Source organism: Perissodus microlepis, chromosome 3 (assembly GCF_051167445.1).
Source record: "Perissodus microlepis isolate ML-2025 ecotype Zambia chromosome 3, ASM5116744v1, whole genome shotgun sequence".
NCBI lineage: Eukaryota > Metazoa > Chordata > Actinopteri > Cichliformes > Cichlidae > Perissodus > Perissodus microlepis.
Genome location: NC_140463.1, coordinates 41,778,033 through 41,802,262, shown reverse-complemented (window position 1 = coordinate 41,802,262; position 24,230 = coordinate 41,778,033). Strand labels below are relative to the sequence as shown.

General features: G+C 44.5%; 1 protein-coding gene and 1 long non-coding RNA gene across 2 annotated transcripts in view; one reads left to right on the top strand and one right to left on the bottom strand.

The window, feature by feature from the left end:
- The window catches only part of efnb3b (ephrin-B3b), a 92,074-nt gene extending 86,918 nt beyond the window's left edge, over positions 1-5,156 (top strand). The window contains exon 5 of the mRNA XM_084924505.1: positions 1,699-5,156. Coding sequence (XP_084780631.1) covers positions 1,699-2,126 — 428 coding nt within the window. The 3' untranslated portion in view covers positions 2,127-5,156. The remainder of the gene's footprint in view (positions 1-1,698) is intronic.
- Positions 5,157-15,443: 10,287 nt separating this feature from the next.
- Positions 15,444-18,124, bottom strand: LOC146391529 (uncharacterized). Its single transcript, XR_014799937.1, has 2 exons — positions 17,948-18,124; positions 15,444-16,182 (listed from the first exon to the last, which is right to left on the bottom strand). It is a non-coding gene; the product is annotated as an uncharacterized LOC146391529 (long non-coding RNA).
- Between the last annotated feature and the right edge of the window lie 6,106 nt (positions 18,125-24,230).

Below are 24,230 nucleotides of genomic sequence, written 5' to 3'. Positions count from 1 at the left end.
TTACTGCTGCTTTAGGAATTATGTAATTTTGTCACATCCTCTTGAATGTATTCATATAAAAGGTTTCTGATGGAAGCACGCGCTCATTCACACTTTATTTTGACAAAATGCCTGAAATTTGCATTTGTGCGGCAGCCCGGTGGAAACATAACTAATGTGGCGAGTGTTTGAAAACAGCTCCAAAAATATGTTAAAAAACCGAATATGAGACCAATTACTCCTCTCTGAAATGTGACAGCTGGCTCAGAAGCAAGGATGATACGACACCTTGACCCGTTCTTTCATTTCTGACCTGTTGCGTGTTTCTCTCCGAGGTGGAATCCGCTAATGATATGAAATAGATGGAAGCAAAAAAGGAAAATAAGGCCTCGGAGTCTGAACTTGTGTGATTTAGAAAAAAAAGAATTAACACAGAAGAAAGGAAGGAGACGTGCAAAAATAAGGGGAGTGAGAGGTGCAGAAGGAGAGGTGAAGGAAGAGGATATAATAAGGAGAGCAGGTGAGAGGTGGCAGTCATAATGGAGACGGAGAATGAGGGATGTTGGGTTAATGGTGGGAGGAAGAAAGAGGAAGGAGGAGCAGGGAGTGTAATCGACTTCTGGCATTAGTGCTCTGCTCCCAGTCAGTCCAGCGCGGCAGGGGGCCTCGCAGCAGGGGGGAGGAAAGGGGATGAGGTGTGTTTGCTTGGATGTGTACGTCAGTATCGCTTGTGTGTGCGCCTTTGTGTGTGTTTGTGCTGCAAGGTGCTGAGCTCAGAGCAAGGTGGGTCATTACGGCTACAATAACCCGAAGATAAAAAGAACCACGGAGCGAGGGGAGGGCGAGGAAACGGAGGAGACGCCGGAGAGAGACGGACGGGGAGAACAGAGAGGGATGTGTGCCAAGAATAATGATAGACCAATCCAGAGGCCCTATATAGCAAAGACTCACATTACCTGCCTTAACCAGTTCGCAACTCGCATACACATGCCCAGTGCCAAAGCAGTCTGTATCAGCCATGTTTTTATAAATGCACACGCACACTCGCACACCTCCATACCATCATTCACCTGCTGAGTTCTGACCCGACCTCCCGCGGGCAAGACAGCGAGCTCCGAGGCTGTGAAGATCTTAGGTTTCAGGCGAGACGCGGGGCAGACAGAGGGAGCAACGGGACCCGAGTGTGACAGACAGTTTGATAAACAGACAGACAGATAAAAAAGATTGTGTGTGTGGTCTGGTGGTGGCAGCGGAGGGGGGAGGATCTCTTCATGTGGCTGGCTGTAATGCTAAGTAAATACAGTTGTTAAGGTTAGGGAAATAGAGTGTATTACCTTGATACACACTGCGGCTCAGCCAGGCTGTCCGCAAGAGTATATACTGCGCAGTACACTCGCACTCGCTGTGGACATTCCTCGCTGCTTTATAGGGACTGCTGTCCACTCAATCACATCAATAAAGAGACCACATATAAGCTTCTGTGAGAGTTGCTGCATTCCACTGGTTTATGCCTGCTAGTTTGGACTGAACCATCGTCATTACTCATGCTATTGTGGTACAGAGCCATAAGGAATGGTATGTTTATTTAAAAGCTCGTGAAAACGCAAGTTGTGAGAGCACGCCGTGTTATTGCTCCGGTGCATTGGTCGTGAAAAATTGTGCGGCGCCGGGAGCAGCTTGTGCTACCGGAAGTAAAGATTGTTCTGTGATTCGTTTCAGGCGGCACGGGGAACTCCAGCCAGCCTCGAGGACCCTTCGGGGAAGATGGCAGAGGTGAGAACGGGCCTCTCCAACCCTCCAACATCGCTCTCATCGCCGGCGCCGCGGGAGGCTCTGCCTTTCTCCTGCTGGTCACCGCCGTGATCTGCGTCGTGTGCTACAGGAGGCGGCACGCCAAGCACTCGGACACCCACCACCCTCCGCTGTCGCTGTCCTCCCTCACCAGCCCCAAACGGGGAGGCGGCGGGGGCATCACCAGCTCCAACAACAACGGCTCCGAGCCCAGCGACATCATCATCCCTCTGCGGACGTCAGACTCGGCCTACTGCCCGCACTACGAGAAGGTGAGCGGGGACTACGGACACCCTGTCTACATTGTCCAGGAGATGCCGCCTCAGAGCCCAGCCAACATCTACTACAAAGTATGAGGTGGCCTTTGCTCCGGCCAACTGGACGCACCCGCCTCCCTCCACCCATTACCGACCAATCCCTCCTCCCCACATCCCTGCTCCAAATGAAGCCACAGCAAAGCTTTCCATCACAGCTCCAACCCTGATCCCCTCAATATTGCCAGTATTGCCCCTCCGACCCCCCCACACCCCCAACTCACTACCCTGTGAGCCTGCACCCCTGGCCACAGTTGTGTTTCTAGCCGAGTAAGCCTCCCCACCCCATTCTCACACAACCAAGTGTGTGTAAAGGGCAATGTCGTAACCGTGCATAGCCTTTGTTAACAAGGCCCTCGCGAATAGGCAATAGGCTCTGAGTGCCCCCCCTTCTTGTTAACTCAGAGCTAAATGAGCCCCCCCACACATGCTGAATTGAAGAGTCCTCCCCTAAACGCCAGTGTGCATGTGCAGCACACACTGTTTTTTTTTTTTTTTTTAAAGGGGTAGGGACCTGCCGTTGGGAAATGTGATGTTTTGAAGAAGGAAAAAGGAGAACGCAAAGGACAAGAACAGCAAGAAAAACTACTCCCCTGACCCCCACTTAGCACCGCAGAACTCCATCAGCCAATCAGAGTCCGGCCCCTACCACTAACTCAATAATAGGATGCTAGTTTGTATGTGTTTGTTTCTCCTGAGAAAACGCAGGGGAAAGAGGGGGGCCTCGGACTCGCCCGATCAGCACCGTCCGAGCGGCGGTCACATGACCGAGCCAGGGCCTCTACGCAAGGTCTGACCAATCGGTGACTCTCAGAATCTTGTATATTTTAATAATGCGTGTGACTGTGAGAGCGAGCTACGAACTCGGTCAATAATCATGGCAGTGCTGCTGCTCCACATTAGACGTGTGCGTGCAGTTAGTGTGCTTCAAGTACGGCAAGTTTGCATATGCGCGCGTGGGGTTTAGTCTGTGTGCGTGTGTGTGCGTGCGCACGCTTTGTGCGAGGGTGACTGTGCGAATGCGTGCGTTCTTTAGACTTGTCTTAAATACCAAAACACAAAATAGTGAGCGAATATCAAAAAAAGTGAGATTTTTTATCGCTATTGACACTTATAGATTATATATATGAATATCCAGTAAATAATTTCTAGATGGTTTTTTTTCCGTTTTCTATTGTTTTGTTTTACCCACTCTGTTTAAACTACACTTCTGTTGCTAGACATTTTTTTTGTTTTTATCTATTTTTCTTTTTCACAACTTAGAATGACCTTGTTTACCCTCCACCCACCCCCACCTCCCCTTTGTATATTAATTTAATCCCTTTTTTGTTTTTTGTTTAATTTTTCCGGTGAACAGAGGTCGTTTCTCTCTTCCTCTCTTCCCTCTCTCATTCACTCCCTCCCTCCTTCCTCCTCCTTTCCCTCCTTCCCTCTAGGGTCTCTGAACTCTGTGTATATTTTTATAGCTCCTTGTACTATGCCGTAGTTTTGAAGTTTAGACCTCGTTTGTGGAAGTGTTGAGGTAGAACCATCTATGAAAGTTTTTTCTTTTCCTTTCAAATGTTTTTTATTTTTTTCGGAAGTGAAAAGACGTTAGGGGTGGGGAAGAAGAATAAAGGAAGAACGGGTGAGAGAGAGAGAGGAGAGCTGCCTGGGGTGGAGGAGAAAAGCGGCGTCTGAATGCAGAAGCTTAAAAAAAAAAAAGAAAGCTAGTGGGGAGGGAGGGAGGGAAAGACTGAAGGAATTGCACACTTAAGAAAAAGAGGCTGAGGGGAGAAGAGGACGGGAGAGGCAGGAGCGCGAGATGAAGGATCCCGAGGAAAGGAGGGATGGAAGAGTGGCCGGTGAAGCAGAGAAACCTCTTCTTTAAATGGAGAGTCTCCCGTATGGAGGTGACGGACCTACAGCCAAAAATGGATTTTTTTGGAGGAGTTGAACTCTTAACCACGACAAAGAGAGATCTCATCACACACACACCCCCACACACACAAACACACATGCCTACTGTGACTCGCATTTTGGATTTGTTCCTCTTTTCCACCAAAATTTGTGTTGAAATGCATCTCTGTGTATCACACACGCTCACGTGCACACACACACGCAAAAGAAAATCCCACTTCTTCTCTGACACACTCTGACGCCCTCCCAACACAACCTAACGCAAATTTCACACCTTTTAATGACTGTCACAAATGCCTCTTGATTGCATTGAATGGCGTACATTGTCTCTCACACCCGCTTGCACTCCCAACACACACACTTGCACACACACACACACACGCGCTCAACAAAAATGCTGATTACTTTCATATGACTCTGTGTTTCTGTGATTAAGACTGACCCAACGGACACGGGAGGGATGAACAGAGCGACTGTGTGTGTTTTCTCCTCCTCTGCTTTTAGATGCTCCCACGCTTTCACAAACACACACATACACACTCACACTGTCTCTCTCTCTCTCTCGCGCACAAACACACTAGTGCCCAGCACCTCGACCTCAGAGGGCAATAACATCGCTGTGTTCAGAGGTGCAATGTGTTCACATGTGCATACTAATAAAGCTATTTTGTGTTGCTCAAACATGCTTATGGCTTATGTGTAAACTGGATGGCAGTGGAGAGCTTTTTTCAAACACACATACACACACATACACGCAAAGCCTCCAATGCTGTAGCCATGTTTTTCTGTGTGAAGCCAGTGTTTAATCTGGACCTTCTGACATTTCTCAGCCGTGTTTTTGTACCTGACGTCATACAATGAGATACGTTTCACGCTTAAGTGTCACACTCGTCTTAAACTGACTTTGTTGGGCACACGATGATGTTCGGATATGTTTCGTTTTTTTCGTTTTGGTTTTTTTTAACCCAGTGGAGGAGTTTGTATTTGACTGTATGAAAATTGATGACAAAGATGAAATGACTCAAGTTCTTCTTTTTGTACAACTGCCAACATGTGTTGTGTTTTTCTTTATGTACGCTGTTAAGTCAATGTCTGTTTAAAGTTGAAACATGCTCAGAATACCTAAAAGTATCCTCCAAGCCAAATGAAGTGTCTGTTACTCTCCCTTCAGCAGCTTCTGTGACTCATTGTTTTATTTTTTTGTGTCCACGAGGGCGGGGCGGGGCGGGGTGGGGGGGGAGTAAACTTTGCGGACTTTCACGCCGTCGACTCCGACGAGGAAGCCGCTGGCCTGTTTTCAGCCCGCTGCGCTCCCTCTCCCGCTCCCTCTCAGCAGAATGTCAAGTATCTCTTGGACTTTTTCCTTCTTCTGCTTTTTTTTATTATTATTGTTTGGTTTTCATGTCGATGTTATTTCAAAGTTGTGTCTCTGGCTCTCACCGTTTGTGTTTGACTGGTCGACTCGACGTGTTGGCTTTTCTAAAAAAAAAAAAACAGGAGATAAAAAAAAACAACATGGACACAGCTGCCATTGGTTGTTTTGAAAAGAGAAAGAAGAAAACGCTGTTTCTATGGAACTGGGGTGAGAAGGGGGGGAAAATAATAATAATAATAATGATAATAATAATTAAAAAAAATAAGCAGCCACTGCTTAGCTTCCTCACCTCTCCGCTGGTGAAAGTGTACGTGTGTGTGTGTGTGTGTGTGTGTGTATGTGTGTTTCTTTGTGCCAATAGCCAGCGAGCGGAGGCCACAGAGCAAAGGTGGCTCATATGTGACGTGTTGAGACTTTGTATTTGGGACACCTCCATGTGAGAAGGGTTTTTTTTGTGTGTGCGTGTCCTCTCCTCCTCCTCTTCCTCTCTCCTCCTTTGCCCTCCTTGTCTTACTCATCACAGCGACCCCTGAGCCCCGCTCCCTTTTCTTCCACATTCCCCTCGCCTCCCCCCCCCCACCCCCCCAACACACCTCTAAAGAGAGGAAAAAACTAGTACATTCCTGGTTTGGAAAAAAAAAGGTTGAATAAAAAAAAAAACAAACAAAAATGTTTAAGCACCACTCTTTTTGTCCCGTTGTGTGATTCATTATTGTGTGAGGGTCTGGCTGAGAGCTTTTGTTCTGCCTGTGTGTGTGTGTGTGTGTGTGTGTGTGTGTGTGTGTGTGTGAGAGAGAGAGAGAGAGAGAGAGAGTTCCTGAGGCCTGCTAACCCTGCCTGTAATAGAAGGTCTGTCCCCTTATCTCTGCTCTGGGCTCGTCTCAGCAGGGGCTCTTTCACTGCCTCTGCTAATAACACGTATACACACACACACACACACACACACACACACACACACGTTCTCCCATCGGTGTTATCAACAAGTTATCAAACCCAGCTTCGTTAGTGTTGAGCGTTGCTTGGCAACGTATTGACAGAGCTGATTTCATTCTCCATCACCCCTCTCTATACCCCTCTTCCTCCTCCTCCTCTATTTCCCCCTGGCTCCTTCTAGCCCCGTGGAACATTTCTATGGCAACTGTTAGCGTCTTTCTCTCTTGTACAAAATTCGCTTCATCCAGATGTGGGTTTGTGTCAGTGTGTGCGTTTTAAAGCCCCTACAGGGCTCAATGTGCCACCAGGGTGGCCTAAGTCTAGGTGACCAGGCAGCTGCCTTTGCCCTTTGATCTGTGATGTGTGTGAGTAGATTACAAGCAATCTCCCCCCCCCACACACACACACACACACACAGACTGAGCCCACCTACACAAACACAACCTCACTGTCGCACACTGGCATTGATCCTGAAAGACACTTGTCATTGCCTCTGCCATGACAACCTGTCAGCGTAACTGAGGCCAAGTACAAAGAAGGTTTGGCAAGAAGTAAACATTCAGTCGGGGGCAATCTGCTAAGACTTCTTATCGATGGCACAGCTGCAGTCAGCACCGCATTTTGTCACTTTCACTTCGCTCCGTTCATATGCAGTCCAGCAGGTAGTAATCTTATAAACCTTGAGCATAACCTGCTTGGAAACGCAAATGGTGCTTACTGGGACTGATAAACAGAATTTTGAAGTGTTTTCAAATGAGACTTGGTTCAGCAGTTTCAGGGTTTTTTTCTTTGCTTTTTTTAAATCCCAAAAATCCCTGTCGTAGCACATTTTAGCAGAAAGTCAGTGTTTTAGTAGGCCGCACTGCATAATACCTGAACACTATGACAGAGGAATGACGCTCTTACAAATAACCTATGATGGGGATTTCACTTATGCTGATAAACCAAAGTATTACAGTCACCTTTCTAAGATTGTCAGGGTCCCTCTTAGACCAGAACAACTTAAAGGAGTGTCTAGCTTAACCTGCTGAGGGAGGCTGCTGCCATCAGTGATAGCCATAGTGTCCACAACAATGTTCAGATACATGTCAAAGTAACATCCAGGACCCGATGATGATTACCCAATACACCTGCCAGTGTAATGTTGTGGCTGACTGGACTATGTTGCCTGATTTCACCTCAGCTCAAGAACCAGACAACCTTTTTAAACACAGGTTTGATCTACTTGTTAGGAAGAGCCAGCACCTGAGCTCAACTCAGAGCAATGCTGTCTAAAAGGCCACGGTAAGTGAATACAACAGTGTGAGGGTTTATCGAACCAATTTGTACTTGAAATCAATTACGGAACATACAAAACCTAACAAGAGAGACACAGTTGCTATTTTATCTACTGTAAGTGACCATAAGCAAGTTTAGTTCACTGTGGGGACACAAAATGAGAATATAGCAGGGGCAGGAAAAACTCATGTTACTCTAGTTATTTGTTAAAAATGAGATTGAGTTCACACAAACAGAAATTTAAAAAAGATATATTTAGAGTATACTGTAGGGACACGCTGCTGTGTTTGAAGCGTCATAGCAAGGCTGTTACTTAAAGCTTAGACCTCTTATATATACCACATGTAGCACCATTACAGCTGTGCTGTTATGTTGCTATAGCCTTAAAATCAGAAATTATGCCAGTGGTTTAGTCGATTAGTTCCACATGTAGACTTCGTGGATGGTTAGTAGGTATTTCTCATCTGAAGGAACTGACCAGGAAATGGCTAACACTAAAGAACACAGCGGCTGCCAACATATTGCTAACTTTAATGCTAAACCAGTAGTAATAGCGCTCCGTGAATAGCTTACTGTTGTTGCTAATGCAGGGGAAACCAGCAGCAATATTCTCTTCAAAGAGGAACTAATGCTAATCTAATGGCTGTTAAGCTGTAATGAGTTTGCTCGCTTCTTTCCAGTCTGGTTTAAAGGAAGCCTGTTTAGACTATCGAGACTGCTATGGTCTCCTTATCATTACATGCTCATCATTACTCCTGCTAATCTGTTCTGCTCAATGCACACACAGATGAATATTAATGCCATGGAGGATGATAGCCGTGTGCGTGTGTGCTGCATGAACACACACAGACAGATGCAGACAGGCACCAAAAGTTCGAACGACTCAGGCGCACGTACAGAAACGGCGAACACGCGCAGTCTTGCGTGCTCTCCGTGTGTTGCCAAGTGAGACAGCTGAGCCTCCTCTTCGGCTCCGTGCAGGGAAGAAAGCTGCAAGCGTCGCACACACAGAAACACACAAGCCTCCTTGCCTGGCACTTTATCACAGCAGCAGAAGGAAGGAAAGAGAAAAGAATCAGTTTTAAGTGAAATCAATAGAGAGATAATCCCCTAAATTAGATTTTGAAAAGCTTCGCTGCTGATGCACAACTTAAAACCCAAGGATTGGCCCACTTGACTTACCAACGAAACAATCCTCGAGTAAGACGCATTTACCATGGGAATGAGTGAAGGTCAAGGATAAGAGTAGAGTCGGAGAGAAGTGGGGATAGAGAAATACTTTAAATCAAAGGAATATACCGAGGAATCTGCATACCAAATCAGGGTACAAAAAAAAAGTGCTGTGATTACAATGTCACTGTGATTAATGTAGTGTAGCACCTTAGCACCCGGAGGAGGAGAGCTGCACAGAGTGCAGTGATGGTTTGCACCTGACAGACCCGAAATGTCACGTCATGATTAGAAAAGAGACGAAGGGTTAAAAGGTCAAGCTGTTTGATTGGATGCAAAAGCTTTTCTCTGTGTGGCCTGATCTGGAGGCGGATAGAAAGCTCCAGTGGAGAGTAATTAAACCTCAGCCGAAGAGGAATTATCAGTAGAAAATCCATGATTTTACAGTACTGATGCCGGCAGTTTGTCCTCAGTGCCTCGGGATTCCTCGCAGTGCCCCTCTCCCTCCTTCCACAGCTCTCTGTCTGACTCAGTCTTGCTCCCCTTTTGCCACCTGAATCCCACTCATCTTTTGTCCCCCCCCCCCCCCCCCCGCCCCTACCTCCTCCTATCTTTCACTTTCTATAACATTCCCGGCGTCTCAGAGTGAGAAAAATGTTACAGTTAATAACAGGCCTGATGACAAGTGCAGCTGTAATCTGCAAATGCAGAGCTGATGGAAAGAATGAGAGAGGGAAACGGTTAGAAAATAGCTTGGTTGCACAGTGGGGGGACGTGTTGTACACATTATGTGTTTGGCTGGAGGATATAACAGCATTAATTTCAGATGATTAACTTGTTAATATTCCTGAGTGGATAGAGCCACTGCAGCCTTTGTTGTCGCAGACGAGCTAAAGTTTTGTAATGCCTCCGCTTGTCACGCAAACAGCTCCCCCGATGTCCCCCTCCACCTCCACTACAGACACACACCATTATGCATACACACAACCGAAGGCCGCAGGAAATAAAGTAGGTTGTGTTCAATTAAAAAAGCTTTGCCTCTAAATTTGATCCCCAGCTGCTTTAGAAGGATCCCATCATTATGTCTGAATACTTATTATTTTTCTCTCTCCGTGCAAATTGTTTTAAGACAAGCGTAATCTTCTGTTCTGCAGAGTAATGGTATCAAAGTGACAGTTTGGTAAACATCTCGCATGAGCAGCAATTGTCCAGTTATAATTTGCGGGTACTCAGCATGGTATGCTTGTCAAGCTTAGTATTCCTTTGATGTGGCTGTAGTAAGAAAGCTACAAAAAGGATTGGATTACTTCCAAATTTTACTTTGAAAGAGTGAAAAAAATAAGAATGGCAACATTTGAAAAGCATCCATACTACATCCATAGACTGCAAATCTCTGTGGCCTTTAGTTTTTCCTCCTGTCGGTATCTTACCGGTCAGAATCCCTACCGTATTTTCGGACCATAAGGCGAACCAGATTATAAGATGTATTAAGGCGAAACAAAACAGTCAGATAAGTCATACTTTACTCCACTAATTCCTCTTGCTTCCTCCACTTCTGTACCATTGATTCATTAATGCTGAATTCTCTCGCAACTGCTCTATTCCCATGTTGTTGCAGTATATCAATGACTAACCTCGTATTGTGGATGGATTATCTCAGTTGTTCTCCTGATGAGGTTTGGTCCATTTACAGCATCCTGGATTTGTCTCTAACCATCAGGAATCCTCAGGTTAACTTTTATCGAGTGGAAAAAAGTTAGCATTCATCCTCCAGCTTCACTGTGCTAATGTTATGCTAACATAGCTGTGTCGCTAGCAATCACGTAGCACATCATTATATACCAGCTAGCCAAACTTCAGTAACCCTACAAAAGTCACTGCTGTTTAGTTTTCTGTGTTCATTTATTTTGGAAATTATAGCAGAGCTGTACATCTTAATTTTTCTGAACTCTCTCAGTCAGAACATGTTATGTCATGTTTAGGTGGAAACTAGCGAGCTAACTTTCTGCTAACTAAGTCTGTTAAATTTAATAAATTCTGTTTTCATGGATAGCTGGATGTTAAACTTAATTGTTACATCTGGTAAAGCAGCAACGCCGATCATTTTATTAAAGATGAAAGAATTTAGACAGTTTTTAACTCTCAGTGATGCCGCAGTGTTCGTTTGACTTTGGAACCTGAAGCAGAGTTTGGACCCAGATTACTCCACGAGGCTCCTGACTACAGTAGCCGTAAACAATCCATCAAGTCACTCCTCTCATCTCCACACTCCAACCTTTCCTTCTCTCTCTCACTACATCCGAACATGCCTTCCCCCTCTTTTTTTGTCTTCACTAGGGAGGTGCACATCAATATAAGGACTCATGAATGCCAGCTGGAAATTGCTGGAAATAAATTGCTGAAGCTGTTGGAATGGACGTGAGGAAATCCACAAAAACTATAAAATGTTTACCCCTGAAAAAAACACGACAACAAAAAAAAAGTCCCAGCATTTTATCTGTTTCTACCAGCTGGCATTGAATATAAAACACAGGGACACAACCACAAGGTAATTAATACGTCACACACAACTATAAATGCCAGCAACGATGTTGGTCTCTTTCATAGCCTCTACAAAGGTTCACTGCAGAAGTCTAGAAGAGGCTCAACAGTAGAACAGTTGCTGGTCAACAGCACCAGCATCATTGTTAACTTGATTTGGCCCTTCCTGGAGCAACCCATTTATCTGGGTTTGAGACTGACACTAAGAGTACACTGGCTTGTGAACCCCTAGTGGTTGGATTCAGCCCACTGTGGCTTTGTTAAACACTTCCTTTTGTCTACCTTCATAAAAAGCTTAAGTTTTTGTTAAAATCCTTCTTTATAACTGTAATCTGTACTGAACGCCTAATCAGCTTCCTAACTCTCCAAAGTAACATTAAATTGCTGTTTTTTAAATTTGATTGCAACAAATGATAGTAATTCACTATGCCCTCTTTAAATGAGTTTCATATCTTTAAAAAGGAGATATTACTGATTGTGTTTTGATTCAACAAAGATACTGTAAAAGTGCCTCACAAATGTGACTTAGAGGCTTTTATGCACATACACTCGCACAAGAACAGTACACCATTCTAGCAAAGAAACACACTGTAAGCAAATACATTCCACTCTTTCATCTAGACACTCAGAGCAGACAAACACCGCAGAAACCGCATTCTCAAAGAAATTCCGATCTCGAAAAACAGACCTTTCATACTGGTGAATCACGGCCAAAGTTTATTTCCTAAACACCTTTCCGTTGTTTCATCTTCTGCTTTCTATATTTCAGCAGTCTTATTCCTATATTTCAATTCAAATAAAACTACTGGCATTTGGAGTTCAGGGCAAAACTGAAGAAATGCCCTCAATGTCTGACAAAGAAGCTGTGTTACTGGCATCAGGGTGGTCTTGTGGTCAGAGAGCCCCACAGCTGAAGGATTGAAAGCTCTTTGTTCACAAACATCTACCCTGGTGAAGTGTCCTCGAGCAAGACACTGGAACCTGGAGAGACTTAGAGCTTGTGCATGTAGGAAACTACACAAAATGACCAAATCTGAAGGTATATAGGTATTTGTATGAGTTGTGACAGCTGGTTTCTTTCACAGTGTTACATGACTATTGCACAATCCTATGAGCTGCTAGTTGGTCTAACAGCCTCACACACGGCTGCTGTTGTACTCTTTAAAAGGAGGAAATTTATAAGAAAGGACACAACGCCCAAGGTGCTGCCAGTCAAGTAATGATGAAACAATCACCCTGTGTTGAGCACAGTTAAGATTTAATGTACAAAAATAAACATTTGTATCGCTAGAGGCACGTTATCATAAAACAATGACTATAACTGGAGAGTATCTTATTAAAATAAAAGTCCTTTAAAGCTAACACAACTGACTGCCTTGCTGTCGTTCTTCCTCCACACCAATAATGTTATTTTACTGGCAGATTAATAATACGGTGGCCCTGAGAGTTCAAATGTATTGCAACTTAAGAAAACACCAGCAAATAGAAAAGTGCCACAAAAGCACATAAAACAGCAATGGAAGCTCAAACAATAGTGCGGTGCTGGTGTTTTGCAGTAAACTTGACCTCTCAGGGCCGCCTTACAGAAAAATGTACTAACGTAAACTAAAGAAATACTACTTCACTTTAGTATAGAAATGCTACGTAACCCACAACCCATCCACATGGCTGCCTTTCCCCGAGCCTGGTTCAACCGGAGGTTTCTTCCTGTCAAAGAGAGTTTTTCCTTCCCACTGCTGAATTGAATGGAAATGTTGGCAGTAAATATTCTAGGACTCAGTACAGGGCAACAAAAGTTGCACTTCCCTATTTTTGTGTATTTGTTCCCAAGAAGGTCCTGAGTTCAATTTCGCCATCAGGCCGGGGTCTTTCTGTGTGGAGTTTGCATGTTCTCCCCGTGTTTGCGTGGGTTCCCTCCGGGTACTCCGGCTTCCTCCCACCGTCCAAAGACATGCAGTTTATGGGAATAGGTTAACTGATTAATCCAAATTGCCCATAGGTGTGAATGCGCGAGTGAATGTGAGCACGAATGGTTGTCTGTCTCTGTGTGTTAGCCCCGCGACAGACTGGCAACCTGTCCAGGGTGTACCCCGCCTCTCGCCCTATGACAGCTGGGATAGGCTCCAGCAGCCACCGCGACCCTGAAAAGGATAAGCGGAAGCGAATGGATGTTCCCAAAATGCCCAGCACCCATCTACACAAAGAATAAATGGCAACAAGAATCATAATTAATCGTTCATTTCACTGTAAGACCTACATCAGTGACAGCCTGAGAAGAAATGGAAAAAGGTTTTCCATCTTAGAATCTTTAATCAGATCAGAGCAAGCTCCAGTTATGTCGAGGCTTTAGGGTGTACGGGTGCCAGACTTGCTGGATTAGTCTTAACAGCTGAAGCACCCAATTTGCTCTTGCGATTGGTGATGAAGGGGGCTTTTTGGACGAGCTGTGCTCATCATCTAGGGCGTGTTTGTGCTACAACTTGCATAAATTTTGAAGACTGAGATGGAGAAAAAAAAGCCTTTAAGTACATTTCAACCAACTGAAGCAGAGAAAATATGCAGATAGCCCTCACAAAGCATTCTTGGTGATTCTGGACGTGAATCTTTACCAGCTGGGTTCAGCATTCTGTAGCGCAAACTGACGTCTTCCTACAGAGGAGGAAGAAAAGACAGTTTCCCTACTTGGATCATTAGCTGACTCTGTAGTTACTCTATGTCAGTTTGAATATCTCTGGGATTTATTGGGAATGTGCTGGAACTTTACGCACTGCAAAGCCAAACTAATTAACTATGAAAGACTCGCTGTGTTTTTGCAAAAAAGGGGGCAACAGGCAAGATACAGAACGGTTTTCATCACACCAATTTGTGCATGTCACACCTATTTCAAGTCTTTAATGCATCATCATTGCCGCGAGGAAGTGTGTGCATAACAAGATGAGAGGTTGCATGAAGAGCTGGGAAGTTTTTCATGTTAAGTTCAAAGTTTAGGACTAACCACAGGGAGGCGGATTTCTACCTGCACACATTTCCACGATCAAATTGTGTCATGAGACCTTTCCCTAAATGATGCCTGGGCAGAGTTCAAAGCAAATCCTGTTCAAAGGAAATCTGATTTAATTTTCACTCAGTCAAGTCTAAATGTGATCATGCCAAAGTCATCCTGGTTAGCACCACACCCTTTGAGATGCTCAAGCAGGCGAGCTTTTGGATCCCTAAAGACACTTTTCAATCCATCAAGAAGGATTTCACACCACTTGTGCTGTGGCAGCCTCCCATTTGCTTTTGCAGGTAGCAGCAGTCAGTGAGAGTTGAATATTTTCTTGCAAAATATCTCTCTCCTCTCTCTCTGTCTTCACAGCTCTCTGACTCATTCCCTGATTTTGGAGCTTACAGTCTTTGGACACCAACTGTAATCCAGTGGCAGGTGTTTTGAAAGATGTTAAATCTAATATACTTTACTTCCAGCAACATCCCACTGGTTTTTCGATATTAAAGATATCAATCATCCTCTGACACTTTGTAGCAATTTAAAGAAGGTTAATGTGACATTCTCGAATGACCGCAGTCACTATCAGTAGGAATACCACAATCCTGCCTTTTTGTGACTAAAAAAAACGCACATTCAAGAGTTTCTGATGAAAAGATCCAAGATGACAGCACCTAAATCTGAGAATTAAGTGGAGATTACTTTCCTTGAATCTTGGAAGAAACTTTTAGTTTGGTTAAGAACGTGTGTATATTGAAAGGCCTCGCTCACGGGTATGGATGTGATTCTTGACTAGCCACCGATGTGATGCACCTGGAGGAGACAGACAGAGCAGCAGTCAGGCTGCTGAGTCATAGTAAGAGGATCCCAAAGGAATGAATAGCTTGATTTGCTGTTTTAAAATCTAGAACCATTTGAACACTAGGCTATCTAACCTTTCACCCATGACAAATTCTAAACAAAGAGCAGACTGGACAAAGGCAGACCAGTCTAAACAGCGAAACTTCTACCGTCACCACAGGGGGAAAATCCAACCCCGTTCTCAAGAAAGAAGCAGGAACCATCATGAGGCAGTCTGTGGTCGAAACTTCCCAAAGCATCTCATGTTTCACTGCAGAACTGGCAACAAAACTTGTTTGGTCTCTTAATAAAACAGTCATGTGCAAAAGTCTTGACCTCATTTCTTGACCTCAAGTTTCATTTCTTTATATTTAGCTTGGAAAATGCAAAATAAGTGCAAAGACTTATTGAAACATGTTTACATAAATGGAAATACATCACATGAGGAAGGAATAGCGTTTGTACAGTTCTGATGAGTGAAAGTGGGTATTTGGTGTGACCACCTTGGTTCTTCAAGACGGTCTTATGAAACTTTCTTGCTGCTGTTGCAACTATAAGAAATAGTGGTATAATAAATACAGTTTAAAGAGGTAGGGATGTTGGTTGCATTAAAGTATACATAGAAATACAGTTTATAAATAAAGTGTAATGTCCATGGGTGTTGGCAGTGCAGTCATCCTCCAATCGGGGTGGAGGTAGGGCATGTTTGACAGCCTGTGGGTAAAAACTTCTATTGAGTCTGTTTGTCTTTGGCCTGATGGACATGTAGCGTTTACCAGAGGGAAGGAAGGGGGGGGGGAGTGTCCAGGGTGCGAGGGGTCTTGATGATGATACTGGCTTTCTGCTAAAGTCTGCCAGTAAAATGTCTCTGAGGGGGGTTAGTGAGGTGCCAATTGCCTGCTCTGCTGCCCTCACCATCCGCTGCAGTTTCCTCTTGTCCTCCGCGGTGCAGCAGTTGAACCAAAGTGTGCAGCAGTAAGACAGAAGGCTCTCGATGGTGGAGTGGTAGAGGTTTACTAGCGGCCTCTGGGGTAACTGGGCCTGACGCAGTTTCTTTCAGTCATGACAAAGGTGCTCTGTTGGACAGAGATCAGGTGAATGTCCTTGTCATGTTCAAGAAACCAGTTTGAGATTATATGAGTTTTTTGATGTGGTGTGTGTTCCTGCTGGAGATGTGCACGCTGTGGCTATTTAGGCATCAACATGGACATCAGAGACTGGCAGTCAGGGGTCTTCTGTTGCTGTAGCGCATCTGTTTCCAGGTTTGACATGTTTTTATCACAGATGCTCTACTTTACACCTTGTTTGCCAATATTGGTTATTTGAGTTGTTGTTGCCTTCCTATCAGCTCTGCGCAGTCTGGCCTCTCTCCTCTAACCTCTTTCATAAATGAGGCTTTTTCTCCCAGAGAACCTCAGTGTATTTAATGTGTTGTGGTAGCTGAAAAAGTTAAAATATAACAACAATAAGTCCAGTTTGATTCTGGCAGTAAATCTTTGCTGTAAGTCAAATGGCTAAAGGTGTCTTTTTACCTGCAGCACGTTCAGTGTAGGTAACCAACAAAATAACAGGGTGAACTGTTATTTTTAAAATTGTGTTGTAGCTTCAGTTTTTGGACAGTTTTTAACTGAGCAAATTCTCATATGGCCTGCAACATCCAAAAAATACAAACCACAAAAAATACAACTTTACACTAATGAATGTCAATATGAATAACTGAGTCTTTTTTAAAATGTGAAACTACAGCATGTTATAGATCTCAATGGACAGACATCCATCCTATTCCAAAGACAGGTGACCATAAAAACGAACCAATTACTAATGCATTTGTGCAAGATAATGTAAATTATAAGTATTAATCTTTTCTTCATGCTAAACAATTTGCAACAGAATAGAAATGGATCTACTTGATATTCACGAATATGAACATGTGTTTATTCATAATTATGCGTGAATATTAATCTTTACTTCATTCACTGATGTAGGTATTCACTCTTATGGTAAGTATTACACTCTGATGATTGTAAAAGAGACAGAATTTGATCACCAGTGACCGCCGAAGATTTCGGTTAGTTCAGAAGTTGATACAATGTTCACCAAACTGAAACACAAATGTCTTTTTGTTGGAACAACGACTCTGTGCTGACAAACAGCCTATTGTAAAATCTGCCATGTTTACCGAATCCAGAGTCTGTATATGTGTCATGTTTCAATTAAGCCATCCAATGTGTGGCCCTTTATCGCGGGTGTCTTTGTCGAAGGACCACACACACACGTCGCAAAAAAAAGATAAAATCAAATAAATGTTAAAACAATAAATAAATAAGAGAAGAGTGTCCGCTACTGCTCTCATGCCTGGTGTAGCCAATGTCATTCATTATAGTGAAATTATAGTGTAACTTGTGTTACGTGTTCATGCATGTATAGGATGCAGTATTTTCTTCTAAGAAATTGAACTCAGTTTGTCCCGGTGAGCTGTAACCCCGTGACAGAAAATGTGTATGCAACATGTGAGGATAATTTGAATATGCTCTTTTTTCAATTGTGTGTGTGTGTGTGTATGTTTGGGGGGGTTTCCATTTGCAGCACGTCGAAATATTTGCTGTAGAAGAAAATGCATCGGTGCAAGTTACACCATGGTGGTTTCCTGCTGAAGCTCCTGACCATTTTCCGGTGGTTGGCCAAACGTTTGGAAAAAATCTTCCCACCTCTCCGTATTTATCCGCTCGAGTTGCAATCAGACAGAAATCTCCATCTCATCTTATCAGAAGCAGATGATAAGGCTGCTATCTGTTCTTCAACAAAAAGGCCAGTATTATCAGACGCACATAAAACACATACCCAGAAGTGGAGGATTTTGTCCGGTGGCCAAGAGCAGATCCAGCATGTTGGTCATCATAAATACAAAGAAGGCTCCTTTCTGGTAAATGGCTGTAACCAACCGTTTGTGTTTACATCTGCTGCAGCCAAAGAGAGTAAACAGAGTGTGAGAAAGAAGTACAACAACTGCTATTCCAAACGGTGTAAGACAAGCCAAAACAACGAGCCATCGCCCCCCTTCCTCAAACCCTGACTAAACCATCAAAATACCCCCCGCACCCCAAACTCGAACTCCCTCTGCCCACTGCAGAAAGGGAGGCAAGTGAATGAGTCACCCGCCTCCCTCTCCATCTCTCCCCCTTTCTCCCTCCCCCCATCTCTTTATTGAGGCAGCTGCACCCTTTGACCTTTACGCCTGTGGAATGTGTGTGCGTGGACCAGCGGCTGTGAGGGCCGATGGTGAAGGGGGGGGAGTAAAAGGGTGAAGGCGGGCAGGGAGGAGAGGAGGGGCCGGAGTTGGTGAATTTAAGAGATGGAGGGAGAGGGGAGGAGGGGAGAAGTCGCTTTTTCTCCCTACTACAAAAGCTGTCAGGGGGAACAATAAGCATGGAGAATGGTGTGTGTCCAGGGAGGCACTGAGCCGTGTTAGTGTGTGAACCGGGCAGAGAGAGGGCATAAGAAAGAGGGAGATAGAGAGGAAGATGGAAAAAGGGGAAGACAAATGATAGAAATTGAAATTGCACAAGGGGAGCATGGAGGGGAAGGGAATACGATGAGGGATGGAAAGACACGCGGGGGTGAAAGAGTCTGGGAGCGAGAACGATGGGAGAGAGCGACACAAGAGTGGAGAGGGGTATTTGTTTTGTCTACCAGCGCGCTTAAATACTGAACTTCCGTTGCCAAAGGAAACAGAACACAAGGCCCAGTACTGGGACATGTGTGTGCATTTCAGTGTGTGTGTGGTCAGCATACCAAAGGGCCCCTGCTCTGCCTCACTGTACCAATGACATCTTATGGTTAGCGCTTTACATTCACCGAGGCCTCATTAAGTTTATCTCAGCGAGTGTGTCATCGTGCATGCGTGCTCTGCATTCAAACCGCTCACATTTCAGACTACACACCGTGCAGCTGGCTGCAGACAAAGGTGTTCGCCGTGCTTTGTTTCAAAGATGCGGGTGTACGTGAGTGCGTGTGAGTGTTTGAACAGTTGCAGGGGCGGAAGAGAGCGGGGGTGTGGGTAGTTGAGTGGAGATTTTGAATGTGTTGTGTGTGTGTGTGTGGATCGGGTGGTGGTGGTGGTGGGAGTTCCATGATAGGGTGTTTTGCTTTGAAAGCAAACTAGGGGGACGGTGAGCCCCCACCACTGCTAACACACACACACACACACACACACACACGGTAAAAGTATTGATTTTCTCGCTTGTGTGTGAGGTGTGGTAAGTGGTCGGTAATAGCAGGAGAAGAGTGTTGTGAAGTGGTGCAGGTTAAGAAGTTTGGCTGCTCGGTAGACTTTTTATCTCTGGGATGGGGGCAGCGTTGATGGGATGAGATGGGTGGGGGTCAAAAAACACTCCAATGTCTCTAAATGGAGAAGAGAGGTGTGAAAATCACTAAAACCACTGAAATAAAGCATCTACAAAGGCACCGTTTATTATACACACACACAAACACACACACACACACACAGACACAGACAAAGTGCATGTATGACTGATGCTGGAAAAACAGGGAATTTCATGCGTGTACTGTTAACCCTCACTTTGAGTAATCTGCATGCTCATATTCTACACACACACACTTGTGCGTGTAGTCCAGATGGATATACATACATTCAGACATGCAGAAAATTATGCACCAACACGCACAAGCACACTTGTAAACTAATACATGCCTCCACAAAGTACTTATGCATACTTTAGCTCAAAACGCACATGCAAGTACACTTGGATGAGTGTGAACACACGGGCATACACTTAAGTAAAAATGCACACATGCTACACAACGGACACAGCAAAATATTGTGATGTTGTGCAATGAAACGCATTATGCAAACCTGAGCACGTTATACAGACCCTTAAAAACTTACATAATTACGTAGACCTACAAATGCTGTCTACACACAGACATTTGTGGATAAATTAAAACATGGTGGCAAAGTGTGCCCAAACTTAAACATTTGATGTGCAAGATGTTCTAGGCCAGGGGTGGGCAATCTCAGTCCACGAGGGCCAGTGTCCCTGCAGGTTTTAGATGTGTCCTCGAACCAACACAGCTGATTTAAATGGCTAAATTAGCTCCTCAACGTGTCTTGAAGTTCTCCAGAGGCCTGGTAACAAACTACTCATGTGATTCAGGTGTGTTGACCCAAGGTGAGATCTAAAACCTGCAGGGACACCGGCCCTCGTGGACTGAGATTGCCCACCCCTGTTCTAGGCACACACAGGACCAGATACATTTTACACACTTGGAATGGATTTTAAAGTGAGACATACTCCACATACCTTTTTGAATCAATAAAGATGTGACTGAAGCGCACACGTTTAGATGAAAGTTTAGATGAAACTGTTTAGGAATTACAGCCATTTTTATGCACAGTTCTTCACTTTCTGAGGGTCCAAAGTAACAGACAAACTAACAAGATTTTAAATGTAATAACTTTAGAAAATCCTTTGCAGTCAATAACTGAAGTGTGGATGCTATGGACATCACCAAAAAGCTGTGTTTCCTTTCTTCAGTTTCTGTTTAGAAGAATATCCAGATCTCTTTGCTTTGAGAAACTCCGTGTTTTGTATGTTTTCCACTGTCCAATCAGTTTTTCCAAGTCTGGCTGAATCTGAGCAGCGACCATAGCCTGATACACTTCAGAAGTCTTCCTGCTGCTTCTATCAGCAGTCACATTATCAATAAACACTAGCATCCTGGTTCCACTGGCGACCACACATGCCCATGCCATAACATTGCCTCTGCCAACTGACAGACAATGTTTGACAGCTCCAGACCATGAGCGGTTCTGCTCCTTCTTCATGCTTCTCTCTTCTCATTCTGGTACGAGTTAATCTTTGTTTCATCTGTCTGTCTTGTCTGATATCATCAGAACTGTGGGGATTCTTTTATGTGTTGTTTTAGCATTTGCACATTGCTTTAAACTTTGTATCTCCATTCATGAAGGGATCTCTTCACTGTAAAATAAATTTTTACTCCATGTTAAATGTCATGAAATTGCTTTTCTTTGCTTGCCTTTAATTATTGCTTAGATGGTCAGCCCATTCATTTTTATATGCATGAATATACCAGATTTGGCCTCACCTGGCTATGAAACTAGTTACCAGTCAGCTGTCCTGTAATTGTGAACATATAGTCCCTACGCAGTTATTGCAATACTTGAATCTGGAATTGTCTTGAATTAGCGCTGAAAGTCTGCACTTCAATTACATTTTGACTGTTTCATTTAAAATCCATTACAGTGGTGTACAAAGGAAAAACAAACAGACAAACAAACAAACAAACAGACAAACAAACAAACAGGTCAAAGAAATGATGGACCTAACTGTATATGCCTTAATCATGTGTAGAGTTCCTGATCTATCTAGCTAGCTGGCTAGTAAGATTGTCGCTAGCTAGCTAGTTAGCTAACTATCTAATGACTAATTTGGGTTCCAGAGTGTCATTATTCATTGATTAGCTAAATCTGCTAACACTTTGGCAAGAAGACCTCAACATAATATTCTTTAAAAATATAAAATCATATGAGGAAAGCAAGCATAAGGTATCTAAGATGAATTTTAAGCCTTAGCCTCACTTGTGAAATAACAGCTTCTTTTTTAAATCAACTCTGAAGATATAGAAACAGTGAAGCTGCTGTTCTAATAAGTTGCTCATGCTACATCCGCTGTGTGGAAAAATTCACGAGCTTGACGTTTCTTATACTTTCCAAGCAGCATATAGTAGTATGGAACGATTTTGCTACAGTAAGGTGTTTAATATTTCATGGCGATGAGCCAGATAAACAGAAATGCTTTGTAAGCTATGCAGCATGTGTGTGATGCAAGTGGCTACCTCAAAAGACGGAGCTGTAAAAGCTGCGCTGCTTTCAGTTATTTTGCTTAACAAATTTGCTTTTGTTTGTTTTGTTTCAGAGTCAAACCTAACTATTCAAATAAATGAGGGGCTGCACTTTTTATTCAGAGGCCAGTGCTGGTTTGAACACCGTCTAATGGTGTTTCCTGTGTTGCTGCGTCGAGACGCCACGATTGCCATTATTGATATACAAAACGAGCAATCATGGAGACAGTTGGAGGCGAAGGAAACCATAAGTGCCTAATCACGTCTGCGAAATTTTACAGCTGCACGGAGCTTCAGAAAGCTTTGTTTTCTTCAGTCGCCCTAAAATGTGCAGTGTGGAGAGCGTTTTAGGAAACAGCACTGTTTCAGGAGCTGGAAAATGTCAAGTGAGTGCCTATGGAAGGCCTCATTCAATGGACCTGTTAAATGCAGGCTGTGATGTCAGGGCGCACGGAGGAATAACATCCTTCAGACCTGTGAAGTTCTCTGATGCTTCTGTGCTTGTTTGCTGACACGCTCCAGCTCCGTGTTTGTGTTTTTTCCTCTGATGAAACAGGTGGTCTCCGTGTAGATCCCACAGACCGCTCCTCCCTGCTTTACACACAAGCTCCTGCTCCCCATAGGTTTTCTCCAGAATAGCTATAAGAAGGCTTTTCCTCCCCAATGCTTTGACGGCATTCCCCCCACCCCCCACCCCATTCCTCTTTCTCCTGTCCCTTCAGCAGCCACCCCCAATTACACACAACAGCTGCCAGTGTCCTTTGGAGGAAAAATGATGCGTGTCCAACAAAACGGATCTCTTTCTCCTCCTCTTTCACCTCCTCCTGTACCTCCTCTCCTCTATCAACCAGTTAACCCCCCCCCCCCCCCCCCCCCCACACACACACACTGCTCCGCCCCAGTTCGGTCCCCCTTGCACCTGAAGCATGTACCACATTACATTCAGACAGGCAGCCAGAGAGCAGTGATGATGGCAGATTTCCTGTCTACCAGGCGTGCACATGTGAAAGCCCCGGGTTGCCTTTAGTACCTCGCCTGACAGATACACTGCTGCCGCTGTAGCGCACCAAAGCGCAGACTGTCTCTCACTCACGTGCACACATATCAGCAGACATGACTGGGCCACGTCGACCAAATCACCAGGTGAAGGTGACAAACCCTAGCACCGAACAACTGGGCGAGCAGCTGATTTTACTTGCCTGCTTGGGCTCTGAAAGAGTGAAACACGCTCATGCTCTTTATGAAAGCCGTACAGACGCAGTGCTACAGAGGAAAGGAAACACATCCATCAAGGGTACCTATAGTAACGAAGTCTCAAAGCTCCTCGCCGAGCTCGAGGTCCAATCGGAGACCGAAAGTTAAGTGAGTGTGTGTATGTGTGTGTACATTTGTTGTATTCACCTAAGTGTTTAAAGGGTTTGTTAAGGGTCTTGTTTTATTTTGTCCTCTGCGGCAGTGCGATAGAGGGAATTTCATTATGCAAATCTATGTCTCTCTGCTGATGAGCATGCCCTCAGGCTTCTGTTTCACACACAATGGCACTTACTCACACACACACACAAACACTCTGTCTCACACCCTTTTGCATGTAAATACTCTCATCTATGCAGACTGTGTGTATTTTCACCCATGCACACACACACAAACGCGCACACACACATGCTAAGACACACATGGAAACATGCGTGACCGTGCCACACAGACACAGTCACGCATATCATGTCTGAGACTGGAGGCACAGCGGGTGAGTGTGTGTGTGTGTGTGTGGTGAGGCTAAAAGGGGATGCTTAAGGTTACAACAGTTTCAGGGTTTATGTGACTGTGTCTGATACCTTAACACACAGACACACACATGCACACCCTCTTGGAGACGTGCACAACTGCACTGCATTTACAGTGACACATGCAAAAATACTAAACAACACACCCACGGAAAAATACAACAAATGCACATTAAAATACACCTTAGCATGCACACATATACACACACACACACACACACACACCAACAAATACATGTGTGTACACGGAAGGTCAAATTACACACACACACACACACACACACACACACACACACACACACACACACAAAGGAGACCCCTACCCCATGTGGATGTGACCCGATGACCCTGCTGTCACACACAGTGCCCATCTGCCACAGAGAGGCACAGAGGGAGGGGACGGGGTGGGGAGGGAGGTTGTCTTGAGGGAGGGGGAGGTTGGATTTTGGAGGGGGGGAGGC